At 41.5% G+C, this 16,193-nt stretch overlaps 2 protein-coding genes across 2 annotated transcripts in view; both read left to right on the plus strand.

Annotated features, from left to right (window-relative positions):
* The first annotated feature begins 782 nt into the window (after positions 1 to 782).
* Positions 783 to 10,040, plus strand: STRAP (serine/threonine kinase receptor associated protein). The gene is made up of 10 exons (XM_068948220.1): positions 783 to 1,596; positions 2,814 to 2,949; positions 3,779 to 3,860; positions 4,122 to 4,194; positions 4,789 to 4,885; positions 6,383 to 6,520; positions 7,105 to 7,241; positions 7,948 to 8,097; positions 8,677 to 8,742; positions 9,095 to 10,040. The coding sequence occupies exons 1-10, from the start codon at positions 798 to 800 to the stop codon at positions 9,154 to 9,156; spliced, it is 1,740 nt and encodes a 579-aa protein (XP_068804321.1). The 5' UTR covers positions 783 to 797; the 3' UTR covers positions 9,157 to 10,040.
* Positions 10,041 to 11,173: 1,133 nt separating this feature from the next.
* DERA (deoxyribose-phosphate aldolase) overlaps positions 11,174 to 16,193 on the plus strand; it is a 57,298-nt gene continuing 52,278 nt past the window's right edge. The window contains exon 1 of the mRNA XM_068948225.1: positions 11,174 to 11,299. Within this exon, the coding sequence (XP_068804326.1) occupies positions 11,269 to 11,299 (31 nt within the window). The 5' untranslated portion in view covers positions 11,174 to 11,268. The remainder of the gene's footprint in view (positions 11,300 to 16,193) is intronic.

Genomic DNA, 16,193 nt, shown 5'->3' on the forward strand with positions numbered 1-16,193 from the left:
TATTGGTTTCACATCTCAATTGTTTATCTCCTTTTTTGATTTGCATCTGCCTTCATCGAACTGCAAACATTTTTGCCTTATCTGTCTCTTACAAGTATCTCTCTACCTGGATATCATACTGTTGCTTTGTGTAGGACAAAAAACACACTCCAATTTTACAGAAGACTAAATTAATCCAAGCAACAAAATTATTAAAAAGAAACTGCCCTAAGCACATGTCAGGATCCTCAATACTGAGTTTTAAGTAGGTAAGTGTTTTCTTAATGTTCTTTTGTATCTTTACTGACAGTTGGCTAACCCCTTCACTGAAAAATTTATATAGTAAGTTACCAGAACAGTGTTTTTTAAAATATAAATCCAAGCAGAATAGCTAACTAGGAGACATACTTCTACATTTATATTAGCCTTTGAAAAACCTAATTAAATGAAATTTAGCTACTCAAAATTTTAATATTCAAGAGCCCTGTAAGCTTTTTGCTTACAGTAAATGAAGTAAAAAAAAAGTAAGTAAATAAAGTAAGTTAAAAAGTACATTTAAATATGCTGCTCTAGGCAGAATGTGGCTTATTAGCAATTCCTTGTGAGAACTCAGGAAAGTTGAAACATCAGGAGGTCAGAAAGCAAAATGCAGTGCCTATCCTGAGCTGAAACATCAGGAGGTCAGAAAATGAAACACGCTCCCTATCCTTTAAAGAGAAACAGCAGAAGACTGGAGTTATGTCAGCTTCACCTACCTGCTGACAATTTAAACGTTACTCCCAGTTTTAACACTTAAAAAGGGAGATGAATGACAGCCTATGCGCTCCTGTCAAGAAGGGGTACAGTGCCGTACTAGTCTAAGTTTTCAGTCTGTTGACAGAGTGTTTTCAGATAAGGCTGGCAGGCTCCTTCAGCTTCAGGTAACATCTTCAGACGCTTCTTGGGGAAACAATCCCATCAGCGTGGCCGCCTTGCATTTTATGCAAGGCCAGACGGGCGCTGCGGGGTATTCTGGGCTCCCCATTTTCCGCGTCTCCCCACCTCTTCCTCTGCACGCAAGGCCTACGCGGCCCTGCAGCCGGCCGTGCTGGGATCGAGACCAACCGCAAAACACTGCGTTTCTTTTTGGCAGCGTTGATTTGCTGCTGCTGCAGGAGCCCGAGCGGAGCGGAGGAGCACCAGCGGCGGCACAGAGGAGTAACTGTAAGGGGATAAAGGCCGCAGGCAGCCCCCCTCCCCTCAGGGCGGGCTCGCCGCGCCTGCGCAACGGACCGCCGCCCGCCCCCCGCACTGCCGCTTCCGGCTCCGCACCCGCCCGCCGACGTAGTTTCCGGCCTGAAGCGTTTCCGCTGCGTCATTTCCCCCGCCGCCCCGGTCGCCGTTTCCTGCCCGGCCGGAGGGGGCTCGTGTCCCTGCGCGCGCGCGCCCCGCCCCCACCCACCTTTCCAGCCGCCCGCGCCCCCAACCGCCGCTCCGCGCCCCCAACCGCCGCCGCCGCCGCAGCCATGGCGATGAGGCAGACCCCGCTGACGTGCTCGGGGCACACGCGGCCCGTGGTGGACCTGGCCTTCAGCGGCATCACCCCTTACGGCTACTTCCTCATCAGCGCCTGCAAGGGTGAGGCCCGGCGGGGGCGAGGGTGGGAGCGGGGGCGGCGGGGAGCGCCGCCAGGGGCGGCGGCGGCCCCTTTGTTCATCCTCGGCGGCGGGCAGGTGAGGTGGGGGTGGTCCCTCGCCCCTGGAAGGGGTGGGTGTGTGTGTTGGTGGTGGTGGGGGGGCGCTACTTAGGGAAGCGGGAGCGCGGGCAGGAGGCCGCCTTAGGTGAGCCGAGCGGCCGGTATTAGCGGCGGATGGTCGGGCTGGGGTGCCCGGGTCACCTAGCGAGACGCTGGCGGTCTCACGATAATACCCGGTTTCAGCGTTATCGAGTGAGAAAGAGCCTTGACAGCTGGCAGTGGCGTTGCCAGTTTAACCTGTGCGCTTTGAGAGTTTATTCGGTTCGGGTCGAAACTGTAAAAATTAAAAAAAAAAAAAAAAGAAAAAAAAAAGTGAAACTTCTTACAAAATTTTGTTTCCGAACTAGCCTGTTTTTACCTTCTGCACACGTGTATTGTACATCTTAAATTGAAGTTTCTTTTTTTAAATCACGGTGGCTGTCAGGGTGGATGTAGAATGGTGATGCCACTTTCCTTTAGCATGAGAACTTTCCTCTGCTCATTATGAGAATAGTATTTTGACTTCATACATGTGAATATTAATCTATGTATGTATTCATGATCTCCCTCCCAGCGTTGGAGTGCTTCCTAGTCAGATTTATTTCTTCTCCTGGGTGCAACTTTTTTTTATAGCCTCCCAGAAAAAAATAACCATAAGAAAGATTTTCTAATTCCATTTCATTTTCTCTCTATATTTTGAACATATAAACATAAGACTCCTTTTTGGGCAATGCTAGTCTGAAAATTTTTTTCTAAAAACAAAAGAGCTCTTCTGCCTGTAGAGGAAAACTGGAGTAAAACCAAAGCTAAATGCTCCTTTCTCCTTCTTTATCCCTTTTCTTCCTTGAAAACCCAAAGAAGTTTTATATTTACTTTGCAATAGTATTTTAAGGTCTGTATAGAATTCTAGATGTTCATGGTAGGTGCGGCTGCATATCTAAGCTCTTTAGCTAAACTCTTTTTCAAAAAATAGCATCATAAAAATACATGCTATTTCCCTGAAGGGAGATGTCTGGTGGCAATTTCTTTTTTATTCCATGTTGGTGTAAAGGAGTCTTCTTAAAGGTAGTATCGTTTTGTTTGATAACATTATCTGAATATTGGTTTTGTTTCTGTGAAGATGGTAAGCCTATGCTACGTCAGGGCGACACAGGAGACTGGATTGGAACGTTTCTAGGTCATAAAGGTGCTGTTTGGGGTGCTACTTTGAACAAGGATGCCACTAAAGCAGCTACAGCAGCAGCTGATTTTACAGCGTAAGTGATTATCTGCTTTTGAAGTCTCACTCTGTTTTGATTTTTCAGTCAATGATATTTTTAGTGACATAGTTGTTATAAGTTATTGATATATCTGTTCAGTAAATTATTAAGCTCGTTTATGAATAGCTAAATTAAGATCTAGAACTCTAGACTGTTGAAAGTATAGCTACAGTTAATTTTTTTTGGATAACTTTGATTGCTTCTTGATCACAACACTTAATTACCATAGTAGTCTGCCGGAATAACGTTTTATTTCCAGCTCTAATCTTTAGCATGGTAGAGTGCTAAAATCAGAGTTGAAAGAGTGATTTTTGTTTTGCTCCTCCTAGTTATCACTTTTTATTACTTGTTTTCTGTTGCTTATAGCTGGGGCAAATAAGCTCAGTGATACCAACGTTTTCATAGCATCGTAGAATTCATAATAGCCACCATTTCAAGGTTTAAGAATATATCAAGAATTCTAGAAAACTATTGCAGAAATTTATTTATTTATTTTCTTTACTGTCTGTAGTGTGTATTAACGTTTGGTAATTCGAATCCTGTTAGTAGAGGGCACTTTATATGAAGTCACAGAGGACAGCTGCACTTGTTTATCTGTAAAACTGAAATAATAATAATTCTGCATTATCTTGAAGAGGGGAAATTAAAATAGCAGGATAGTGCAAAAAAAACATTAATAAAAGCATATAAAGTATTCTTACTGGCTAACTGGGTTATTACTTATCAGAATGTAGTACTTAGGACAAAGTTGTTTACAAGCTGATCTGACTTCCAGGTTGATTTGTCTCAGTGCTACAAAATTTAAATGTTTTCTCTTGTCATTTAGCAAAGTATGGGATGCTGTGTCAGGAGATGAGCTCATCTCATTGGCTCACAAGCACATTGTCAAAAGTGTGGATTTTACACAGGTAAGAAAAGCTTTGTGTGTTACTTGCCAGAGAAGTAAGCACTTGAATGTATTTTTGTATTTGCTCTTTTTCTTTTTATGTGTCTATATGTGTATAACGGACAAATATGGGCAAATACCACTTCTAGCTTTTTAAGGTCATACTTTAAACTTAGTAAGTGTGCTAGTAGGCTGAGAAAAAGAACTGTTATTTTAAGACTCATGGATGAAGGCTGATGTTTCAATTCAAAATAGAGCTGACTGTTTGTAACTTCTGTTTCAGGATAGTGATTATCTGTTAACAGGTGGACAAGATAAACTGTTGCGTATCTATGATTTGAGTAAGCCAGAAGCAGGTAAGTCTGCTTTTACAACTGATTTTTGTTTTGAGGATTAAATACAAGTTCTGAAAGTTTTCAGAACTTTCAGATCTGCTTTCTATTATGAACTACAAAGGACAAAGTCCAGGATTGTTTCACACAGATAGTGTTATATAATCTGAGGTCTGTAACGTTTTAAGCTTATCCTTTCACAAGTGAGTTAGAGCTTATAGAGGTAGAACAGTTTGAGGCTTAAGATCTGAAGGAACTTCAAGGATAGCATGTTTCAGTTCAATACAAGCCTATTGGGTATGGGTCCAGTTAAAATTAAGCCACCTGATAAGAGAGACAAGTTTCTGCATATTTAAACGTCTTTAAATTCTTATTAATATTGATATTGAGCTTGAGAAGATCGTTAACCTAGTGAAGCTTTTTGTGTATCTGATTGTCTGAACTTAATCTGCATTTATCCTGTTCCTGGAGTGAAATCTATGAATAGTTCTAAGTGCTTGAAGTAATTTTACAGTTTCTGGCAAATGGGAATCCATGTAGAATAATAGAGCTCTTGAATTGCTGTATAGCATTATTTTCTTTTCTTACATGTACTAAAATACTTGCTTTAATTTTAAGAACCTCAGGTTATCAGTGGGCATACTTCTGGCATTAAAAAGGCTTTATGGAGCAGTGATGACAAACAGATTCTTTCAGCTGATGATAAAACTGTCCGGTAAGAAAAGCAACTTTTAGTGTTCTAAAGAAGCTCATGTGTCTGTGTATGATTTTTTTTTTAAATTTTTTTGTTGTTTTTTACATAATCTATGTCAGAACATCATTATCTCTTTTCTGTAAAAGAAACAAGTAATGTGAGTTATTTGCTTCTAGTTTATTATAGTTCTTTTATGTGATTGAGCATTTTAATCTTGTAACAATTTAAATCTACCCCATAACCTTGTCCTGAGGTTGCAACAGAGTAATTTTCTACAATCATTCACTGCTATCTAGTAGTTTGCGCTAAAAGCCTTGACCTTGGGCAGCCTTAGAAGAGGAGATCTCTTGGCGAACTTAATAGTTATAACGAATGAATAATGCCTTTTGAAAACCTAGACAAGATGAATTTATAGGTGAGGTCTTGTGAGTGTGCTTTGTGCAGAGGTATTGCTGCCTTTGTCTTCTGCAAGCAGGCCTTCAAAGATGCACAAGGCAAGGACAGAAGCTAGGGTGAAAGATTAGACAGAGTATCTGGAAACAGTGCACTGCTGACAAATTTAACTCTTATTCTTTGCTATGCTGATAAACTGAGTAGGCTTTAGTGTTTGTGTAAGAGGGCTGATCCATTCATGGTGTTTTGTTTACATTATGCCCGTTTGGTAGGAGATGAGCTGAAACCTAGACAAACCTGGATGCAGGGGAGATGGATCAACAAAGACCATTGCTCAGACTAAGCTGCCCAGAAAAGATGGGAGGAGTACCTTTCTGCTTCCTCAGCTTTCTGGCTACTACAGCCAGTATGATCTGATGCCTAGCTGTCTCACCATTCTTTTATTTATACACAGAGGAGAAAGAATTCTGATTTGTAGAAGTGGGGATTGAAGACTGGTGCCATATCCCTGCAGCTCCAATTCTTTCTAGCTTCCTAGTACTCAAGATGGGCAAGAGCCTTGTTTTTTTTTTTCCCTTTTTTTTTCTCTCCAAGTCTTAGAGATAGAAACCTAACAGTCATCTAATGAATGAAATTTCTTATATGTGCTAGCAAAGCAACTTCCACTTACTTTCTGTTTAGATAGCTGTTGCATCCCCAGATAGGGAACTAAATTGCATTAGATGAAGCTGCATTCTGTTTATAAATTGGTATTAGTACCTCTTTTACTTTTGAGGTTAAAAAGCAGAATGGGATCTTCACGCCTTGCTTCTGGAAAGCTGTATTGCTCAGGAGTCCTGAAACAAGTTTTTTAATCTCTAAGGAAATCCTTGCGTAGTTTAACGGTGTTTGTGTTTATTTAAAGTTGTTGCATTAAGTTGCAAAAGTAGTGGTATTTTAATATAAGCATGTTTTAATTTTCTGCTGGGCAAAACTTTAGGCAAGAATGCCGCTGAAAATCCAATGTACCTGTAGAATCAAATGAAGTTCTTTATTGGGTGGCTTTTTTAATCCAAAGCTTTCCGTGGATGGAGATGAGAACTGCTTGTCTTGCTGAAGCAATCTGAGAGTCTTATTTCTTTGTAGCCTCTGGGACCGGAATACCATGACTGAAGTAAAGGCATTAAATGTTGCAATGTCAGTGAGCAACATGGAGTATGTTCCAGAAGGACAGATACTTGTGATAACCTATGGGAAGACCATTGCTTTTCATAGTGCAGAAACGTGAGTCTGAAACAGAGCATTTTCATGGGTTGATTAATAGGGTTGGTTATGGTGAAGTTGGCTGTACAAGACCGGTTTACTGAATTGCCAGAATTGGCATCGGTGGATAATCTCTGCCATCTAGTCAGATGCAAAGTGCAACACGTCTACCCTTTTCTAAAAATAATCCTTAACTGTCTATAAAATCCTAGCCTGTAAATAGTCAATGTTGCAATAGTTCATAGTAATTGTCAGTGTGGTTAAATAAGAGTTTCATCCAGAGTTCAGTTTAGTGCTCTTCAGAGAGCTAGTTATTAATACATCTCTGTGATGTCTTAAGCAAATCATACACTTAAGCACGTTCCAGAAAGTAATTCTAAATGTATGAGACTTCTGTTTTGCTTAATCTTAACTTTTTGCTTCTAACTTGAGAAGCTCCGTTTGCAAGTATTAAAACTTGTTTCAGAAACCATGGGTAGGTGTGTTTTGTTTTTCTTAAAAGCAGTTGTGATTGGTAGAATCAAAGTTTCTTTGCTTTCAGGACTTTTCTTTCTTTTTTCTTTTTTCTTTTTTTTTTAAACTGTATTAATAAACTTCTCCCTCAGTCTAGAGCAGATTAAATCATTTGAAGCTCCTGCTACAATCAATTCTGCCTCTCTTCACCCTGAGAAAGAATGTCTGGTTGCAGGTGGTGAAGATTTTAAACTCTATAAATATGACTATAATACAGGAGAAGAATTAGGTATGTTTGTCTTCTGTAATCAAAAATGAATCAAAAATGAAATCTGAGATTAGTTTAACGAGAGTCTCGTAGATGAAACTGTTACCCTTAAATCAAATAAGGTCTTAGCACAGCATACTGTGTAAGCAGATAAAAAGTTGCGCTCTTGATTAAGCGTTTGTATGATCTCAGTACACGTTGTTCTTCAGAACCAACTAACACCTGCTTTAAACAACAGCTATCAAAACACAAAGTTGAACCATTCAGTATTGCTGTAGTAGCAAGCTATGTGCTAACTTAAATGTTGTAGTATAGCATTCGTCAGATATGTCCAATGAGTCACAGTCACTCGCTTTTATAAAAAGCATAGTTTTAGGGGGGAAGGGAGGGAATATAAGTTTGTCAGTTGATCCTATCCTCATTTAGAATTATGTGCACAATGAATGGTTGGAGAACCACAACATGTGCACTCTGTGCTACTGGCTTGCTTTCTAGTTTTGCCTGGAATAAATAAGCCCATGTTTCATGCAATTAATAAACTACTATTATGTTACCTAAATTAGAGATCACTGAGATATCAATTAATAGAAGCTTTATTTTATATCAGGAGGAAAATATTGGGAAAGTGCCTCCCATCAGTATTTTTTTCCTCTTCTGATTAATTTTTACTTACTAATTTCACTTGCAGAATACAATTTGAAAATCTCATCAATATATTCTCTTCTAGAATCTTACAAAGGACACTTTGGTCCCATTCACTGTGTGAGATTTAGCCCTGATGGAGAGTTATACGCTAGTGGCTCTGAGGATGGTACACTAAGGCTGTGGCAGACAACAGTAGGGAAAACCTATGGTCTTTGGAAATGTGTAGTTCCTGGTAAGTGTGTTTGTGTTTTCCTCATGAAACTTGGCTGCTTCACGTGCACTTTTGAAAGTCATTAAGCAAATACAATTTTTTTTTACCTGGAAAACGTCTGGCAGTAATGGCATAAATAATGAGCATCTGTACTGTTTTCTGGGGGTCTTAACACCCACTCATGTGATGGAAGTAAGAATTTGTTTCTGTGACTTTCAGTTAATTTCAAACCTGTGTGTTTATTGAATGTAGATGTTGCAGATATTTAAGTAGTCTGTTACATTTTGATGTTATAGAGTAAGAAATATGAAATCCCTTTTTTGTAAATACTTAAGGATATAAGAGTCTCTAGAAAAAACTGCAGATGATAAGAAGTTTATCTATTTTATATTGCACTTTGGTTCTTTACACTTTGGGGAAAAAAAATAAAAAGCAGTGCCTGGAAAACTGCAAGCAGGTATCCGTTAATGGAATTTCTTACCCAACTCTTCTCTCTCCAACCCTAAATGAATAAGTGAAAGCTTTATTTTCTGATTTAGGTGTGTGGAGGGGTGAGGGGGAGTCAACTGAAGATACTAACTGTTTTTTTTCTTGCTACAGAAGAAGAGAATGCAGAAGCAGCAAAAGCAAGGACCACCCTACCAGGAACTGCAGAGGAGGAATTAGGTAATGCACTGAACTGCCAACTTTAGATCAGCTAACCGTTAAAAGATCAGTTAAGACAGTAGTATTCCTTAGTATGAAGAGTTAGTTTCTTTCAGGAAAATGCAGTCAAAGATGTGGAAAGAGCAAAAAATGCCAGAAAGTAAGTACTTGGGGGGGAAAAAACTATGTGGGAAGTGTCAGATGAGCGATGAGCTGTGTAATCCTGCAGACTGTCCAAACCGATTTCATTTAACCCGATTTAGTTATTCTATCAAAAGCAGTCTGAATTGATCTTTGCTTTGAAATAATCCCTTCAGAATTCCTTTTGTTTATATATCTAAGGTGAAGTAATGCCATTTTTATTTTATTGCAGAAGATCTTGCCTCTGAAAACTCAGATTCAATGTACAGCTCAACTCCTGAAGTTAAGGCTTGAATATCACAACTGTTACGCAACATACGGACATATGAGACTAAATCAAGTGAACAGTGATAAGCAGCAGCCTTCCAGAGTGCACTGTCTACATGAGGCAAAGATGGGCAGTAATTGATGAGAATGCGTTGGAACTGGCTAGGTGTTGTCTGTAAGAGAACTGAGTATCCAAAAAAGAAAAAGACAAGTAGTAGAGTTTTGCTATCTCTTTAGCATAGCTGCCTACTGTCTTTTGAATGAAGCGTGCAAGCCAAGATCCAGTCTCTCCAATTTCAATTAGACTCATTGTAGTGTGTTTTCTTTATTATGGAGAAGAGATATAATGGTTTTTACCCATTTTTTTCTTGAAAGTTGGAAGATTTGGCTTTAGTTGTAAAGAAGGGATTATGTACTAAAGTATTTGGTTCGGTTTTTGTTTCATTGTACACTGCTTATGGACGTTTAACTGTTTTCAGTTGACTAAATAAAATGCCTCTCGAAACTCATTCTTACTTACTGTTTAGCATTGGGCTTATGGAATAGAAAAGCAACCGAGTTACTGTCTAATCCTTTCTAGCATCTATTGGTGTTTTTTTTTTTGTGTACTAAACAAAGACGGAAAGCAATAAGAATGTTTTAGTATTGGGACAGTGTGGCAAGTTCCTTGATTTATAAGCCTTGTCTTTTTATTCTTTAAAGCTTGAATGTAAAAGTGAGTCTCTAAAACCAAAAACTCTGAAAACTCCTAAACTAAAGGTACTGCCTGAAACACTTGGTTGTACATGAAAATACCAGAGGCTGGCTATGAATCTGTACAAAGCTTGGGTTTAGTCCTCTCGACTGGCTAAAAAGTTACTCTTTCAAGATTATAAATCGTATTTTCTTCATTAAAGAAAATATTGCCATTCTTCCACTTGTCACTTCCTTTAATATTACACTGAAAAGTTTATGTAATGCACTGAATGCAGAAAGGAGAAAAACTAGGTAAACAACATTCAAGATGAGTGCTATGAAGGAGTGATATTCAAGTCCTAATTTATAAGAATAGCTTATCTATCAGGTTAGAAGAAAAGTGAATTCAAGTTTGTTTGAAAACAAAAGATAGAGTCATATAGAGGAAAATAAAGAATGATACAATGATTCTTGATTTCTGTTAGTTCAGTGTTAGTAGTAAGAGTAAGTTATTTCACTGACTGAATCCAAAACTCAGGTTTTTCCAAGCTGTTTGATTTTTATCACGAAAGTAAATCAGAGGCTTGTGAGGTGCTTGCAGCTAATAGTTTTTTTCAGTGTTTTCATTCTATTAAGGCTTATGAAAATTCTGAATCTAGTACTTCACACTAAAAACTTTTCACTTTACAAGCTGAGGGATGTGTTTAAAAAAAAAAAAAAAACACCCCTCCATTCCCCCCCCCCCGGGCATATTTATTCCTCATTTTGGGTAGGTACTTTAGCTTTTCATAGGGAAAGTTGGAATAACCTCCTCAAATTGAAGAGCTGTGATCCTTTGCTGCTTTACATGATGCTGTCACAAGTTTGTAAAGTGCCTTTGCTAGCCCTGAAGGAATGGGTCTGTGGTTACAAAATGTTTGTTCTATGTAAGCAAGCATGTTCGCAACACTTAATATTTGGTGCAAGTTTTCATGATTGCACGCTTAATGAAAGCTTCATGGCCTTTTTTCATCTATCTTTGTTGTTAGATTTTCATTTTGCAGGTAGTACAGGAAAGCTTTACAAGGTTGATGTTAAGTTTTCGTAGAGCTGATTCTGTAAGCGTTAGACTCCTTTTAATTCCACAGCAGTTCAGAAGCTGCCTGGACTCGATTTTTACTCTTGCTGTCATTAAAATAATGATAACTGCTGAGGTGATGTCACGGGCTCAAGCCCGCAACGCTTTAAAAAAAAAAAAAAAAAAGCGGGGGCCGGGGAGGATGTGGCTGCAGCGCGTCTCCTCTCTGCCCTCCCGTCTCCTGCCCGCTGCCTCCCCGCGTGGCGGGGCTGGCCTGGGCTGCGCCGAGCCGGGCCGGGCGAACCGGGGAAGCCGCTCGGCGCCGCCGGGGCGGGCTCGGCAGGGTCTGAACCGCCCCGTCCCGCCCCGCCCGGCGGGGGGCGGAGAGGGGCCGGCTCCGCGGGGCGATGGCGGCCAGAAACCCCGGCACCGCGCTGGGTAAGGGGTGCGGGCGGCGGAGGGTTTGCGGGTGGCAGCCTGGGGGCACGGCCGCTAGCCGAGGCGGTGCTCGCCGAGAGCGGCTGCTGGGTCCCGCGGCGGGTTTGCAAGCAGGTTTCCGCCGCCCGCTCGGATCCTTCCTGCGCGGGGCTGGCGGGGAGACTTTGCGCCCGATCACCTGCCTGCCGACGAATTTTTCTTTCTCCCTGCCCTACCCAGCCTTTATATGCTTTCTCAGTGGTGCAGATTTCCCATCATTCTCCCTCAGTTAAATGCAGCTGGAAAATATGACAGTGGGACAGACAGGCAAATCAAAGCAGTTTTTAAACCCCATTTCTAATCATGTTTTCTGAACACATTTGGTCAATTATCAGTATTTAAAAAAGTGTGAGTCGCGCTTCTGCAAAATCTTGAAAGTACTACTTGTTTTTCTTAAAGGCCAAGTTGCAAATAGACTTAAAATTATTTTAGGCCCTTGAAAATATACTTGAGACACTTTTTTCAGACTTTCTTTTCAGCCAGGAGGCCTACAGGAGGCCCGTAGTACCACAAATTTGCATTAGGTCCTCTCTTGCCTCTCTCAGATTTGGACTGAATAAACCTTTTTTCCTCCCCCATCTCTCTTCCTCTCTCCCAAGGGGTTCAAAACACTTTTTTATTATTATTTGGATTCTGATTTGCAAACTCAGAGCTTTATCTTTCCTTATCATTCTCTTCTATTACTTCCTCTCTGAAGACCGATTAGGGTTTTCCAGAGGCTTACAGGTGTTCTGCAGGCCTGAAAGGATGCCATGCCTTAGATAAGGTGGACATCCAGCCAATACGAGTTTTCCTTGCCATTTCCCGATTGGCGCTTGTATTGTACTAATTGCTGGGTGTGGGAAAGGGATTTGGCTAGAGCTTTCTGGCTTCTCCATGCAGTAAAATCCCATTGCAGTGGTGGGTTGAATTAAGGTGATTGGCTTTTTTGCAGTCAGCTTTTGATGAACTGGTCATTAGGGCTATGATAATTTGGATCACTACAAGTAGATGGAGTTAAGTGGAGGAGATGCAGTGATAGAAAAAGCAGGAGGCTGCTGACAGCTGATTTGGGAGTGTGGAGGTGTCCAAGGCTGCACTAGGGGAGTTCCGGAGGCCACGCAGCACACTGTCATGTGGTTATACACCTTTCTCCAGCACAAGCTCAAGTATTTTTTACAGCGTTTAGATGTAGTTTAATATATGCAGTTTAGATGGATGGTAAGGCTGTGGACAGCTAAAAGTTGTTCTGTTTCTCTTCTTTAAAATGACAGACAAGTAACTCCTAAAAGCAAGCTGTTGAGTTGCTCTGCTGTGCTTATCCTAGGGCAATTTGCAGAGACAGGTGAGTTTCTTTCAACTATAATCATCTGAACAGCATCTTTTTGCTGACACAGACCTGTTAATAGCATAGTCGCAAAACTGTAGTATCTGTTATGAAAAAAGCCAGCATGCAAGTTTGCGCATGCACTCCGGTTACTGTAAGCTAGGTACCTGCTGAGCCTCATTTTACTGTAAATTTCCTCTTACATCATCTGCACATGTATGGGCACTTCAGAAACTCAAATGAGCCTGTAGTAGTTCAGTTCCTTTCAAAAGACTGACCTACGGTAGATGCACGTACCTGTAAGGAAGGCCATGCCACCAAGCCTGCACGTGTTGGAAGAGGCAACCTGAGTAACATTTCGGTGGATTGTGCTGTACAACTGTAGTCAAGGGAAAAGAAAACCTATTCAATGTGCAACTGACCAGCACAATATAATCTTTGTTATTTCTACTTACTAAACAATCCCTGAGCATGTCCCAAATATTTCCTATATATTGCTCTTTCTTCTCCCATAAGTAGCCTTCCCCTGCCCAAGAGGTGGCATTAACTTTTGGGCAAGGTTATTAACAGAGAAAGCAGTGGCCTGTCTTAGGGGCTGGACCAAGCGGTCTCTTCCAGCTGCAGCTGTGTCACCTGGAAAGACGACTGCCCTCAGCTTATTCACAGGTCACATTTTGTTGCCATCCTCTCCAAATGATCTTATTTCTTTTTTTTTTCTTTTTTTAATTTGTTTGCAGTCAAAATGAACTGGGTTGGATGTGGGGGGCAGGCATATCCCCAAGCTGTGCAGGGAAACTGTGGCCAAGACGGTGTTTATATGAAGCGACTGTGTGCCGTGCTATGGCTGTTTCTAACAGCTGGCTTATGCTGGCTGGTTTAAAGGGAGAACTGAAACTCCCTACCATTAAACACACATCTAAAACACTTTAAGTGCTATATCTTGTTTAAAGTAAGTTGTTGGGTCTTAGTTTAAGTGCTGTATCTTAGCTGCGAGCAGTAGTCCAAAAAGATGGGTTGTGCACTTGTCTTTACCTTCTGTGGTAGCTAACAAGACGCGCTGCTTCTGTGACTTATGCGCTTGGGCTTTTTAGCTTGTGCCGATAGGCTTAGCAGCAGTTCAGAGGATTTGTCCCACACCTGGCAGTGCTGTCGGTAGGGTTACAGGAGTTTTCAAATAGGGACACCTAGTGGTAAAATATCTTTTACTTATATATCCATTATTTCATTTGAATCCTTTTCTCTGTAGCCGTTATTTCTGTGTTCACTACCTAATGTCATTATTTATGAGGTACACTTCTGGTACAATTAGCATCTATTTGTTCATAAATGACAAGACAGCTGTCCTCAAATCATGACACACTGTTTTTCCATGTGATTTTTTTTTCAGTAAAATAAATACATTGTAAAAAGACCTTAATTCAACCTTTCTTTTTTCTGATCACTGCTTCTCAGTAGAAGAACGAGGAATTTACTTGGAATAAAGAACAGGTACATCTAAAGGAGATGAAAAGACACTGATTTGTATGAACTAGTCAGAGGCCGACCAATCTAAGATATTGGCAGTTCTGATATATTTGTCTTGAGAGAATCCTGTAAAGAAAGTGGACAAAGAATTTTACACGTTTGTCATTGCACAGGGAAAGTTTGGGGAATCGTTCTCATAAACGCAGGTATAGCAGCATGACTGCAGGGGCTGAAAAGAATCTGCCTCTCCTGTTCTGCTCCCAAGGACCCTTGAGTGTAATGGACCAGGTGCTTCACATGTTTTACCACTTTTCAGTAAAGCATCAGATGCAATTTTTTAATGCCCCTGTGGTTGAACTGCAGGGATGCAGACCTTTGCTGCGTGGCTTTTCCCTTCCCTGCAGATGGAATTTTGTTGCAACGGCTTCAGGAGTCGTGGAGACAGACAGACACTCAGCAACCTTGGGGGAAAGTAACCTTGAGGAAAATGGCAAGGAGGATATTTAAAATCCAGCAGATTTAACACAGCTTGTTTGTGTGGAGCCTGAACTTGTGCCTAGGTATAAATCTTTCTTTAGGCAACTCAGTGGGCAGGAGAGGAAGAGGGAATGGCCTGAAGAATAACCCAAGGTTACATGGCAAATCAACAGCAGAGTTGACTGCCAGTCACGTAGTTTTATCGTTTATCCTATTACCAGGGGTAAATCATGCCTGACCAAGCTGATTGCCTTCTGTAGTAAAATGACTGGATTTGTTGACAAGGGGAGAGCAGCGATGTCATTTAAAATCCTTGACTTTAGCAAAGCTTTTGATACTGTCTCTTGCCATATTCTTATGTCCATATTGGGATGTTACAGTCTGGATGAATGGACCACTAAATGAGTAAAAACCTGGTTGGATCGTTTGGCTGAGAAGGAAGTGGTTGATAGGTCATACCCTACCCAGAGGCTGCTGCCAAGTGGAGTAACGCAGGGTCTAGCCTGAGACCTGTGCTGCTCAACATTTTTCCAGTGAGCTAGCGGAGGCGGCAATGCTTGTTGGTAGAGCTTCCTGATGATGCCATATTAGCTGCACTAGTCTAATGGCAGGGGCTGCCATTTGAGAGGGATCCAGACAGGCCAGAGGAGCAGGCCAAACAGGAGCCTCATGAAATTCAGCAGGGGCGAAGGCAGAGCCCTGCCCCTGGCGAGGAAGAGCCCCTGCAACGACACAGGCTGGGGCCTGACTGCCTGGGGAGCGACTCTGCAGAAAAGGCCCTGGAGGCCGTGGCGGGCAGTGAGCTGAGCACCAGCCAGCAGTGGCCCTGGCAGCAGAGACGGCCAACAGGCCCCCCAGTGCCTGAAAGCTGGACAGACTGGGGCGAGTTCGGCAGAGGGCCGCCAGGGTGGCTGGGGCTGGAGCACCTGCCCTATGAGGAGAGGCTGCAAGAGCTGGGCTGGCTCAGCCTGGAGAAGAGACGATTTCAGGGGACCTAACAGCAGCCTGCCCGTAGGTACAGGGAGGTTATCAAGAAAACAGAGCCAGGCTCTTCACAGCACGACAGGATGAAGAGCGACAACCGACTTGAAACAGAGAGGTTCATACTGGCTATTAGGAAAAACATCTTCCTCAGGGGAATAGTCAGGCTGCACAGTGAGGCTATGCAGTCTCCATCCTTGGGGATTTTCAAGACTTGGCTGGATAAAGCCTTGAGCAACCTCGTCTGACCTCGTGGCTGACCCTGCTTTGAGAAGGAGGTTGAACTAGTGACCTCCTGCAGTCCCTTCCAAGCCAAGTTGTTCCATGACTATATGATTTTATATATATATATATATATATATATTTCTTTGAGCAATGAATAATTAGTTGCTGTTGTTTTGCAAAGTATGTTCATGAATGCTAAAAATAAAAAATCTGTCCACATTGCTCAGCCCCTCCAGTTGAAGGGCCAGAAATATATTCATTATGTTTCAATTGATATTTTTAATTATAATTGGTATTTCTGAGCCATTTACATATGAGAGGTAGCCTGTTGGTAAGTGGCATTTAGATAATGAAGTGTTGCATCCCTTTTCAAGACAGCATAATCCTGTTCTAATATATTAA

Source organism: Struthio camelus, chromosome 1 (assembly GCF_040807025.1).
Source record: "Struthio camelus isolate bStrCam1 chromosome 1, bStrCam1.hap1, whole genome shotgun sequence".
NCBI lineage: Eukaryota > Metazoa > Chordata > Aves > Struthioniformes > Struthionidae > Struthio > Struthio camelus.

What these genes read in the sequence shown, in the direction of transcription:
- STRAP (XM_068948220.1), top strand. Translation starts at nt 798, where the DNA reads ATGCGCTCCTGTCAAGAAGGGGTACAGTGCCGTACTAGTCTAAGTTTT. An exon ending in AAAGTGTGGATTTTACACAG is followed by an intron (nt 3,861 to 4,121) that starts GTAAGAAAAGCT and finishes CTTCTGTTTCAG; the next exon opens with GATAGTGATTATCTGTTAAC. An exon ending in TAATACAGGAGAAGAATTAG is followed by an intron (nt 7,242 to 7,947) that starts GTATGTTTGTCT and finishes ATTCTCTTCTAG; the next exon opens with AATCTTACAAAGGACACTTT.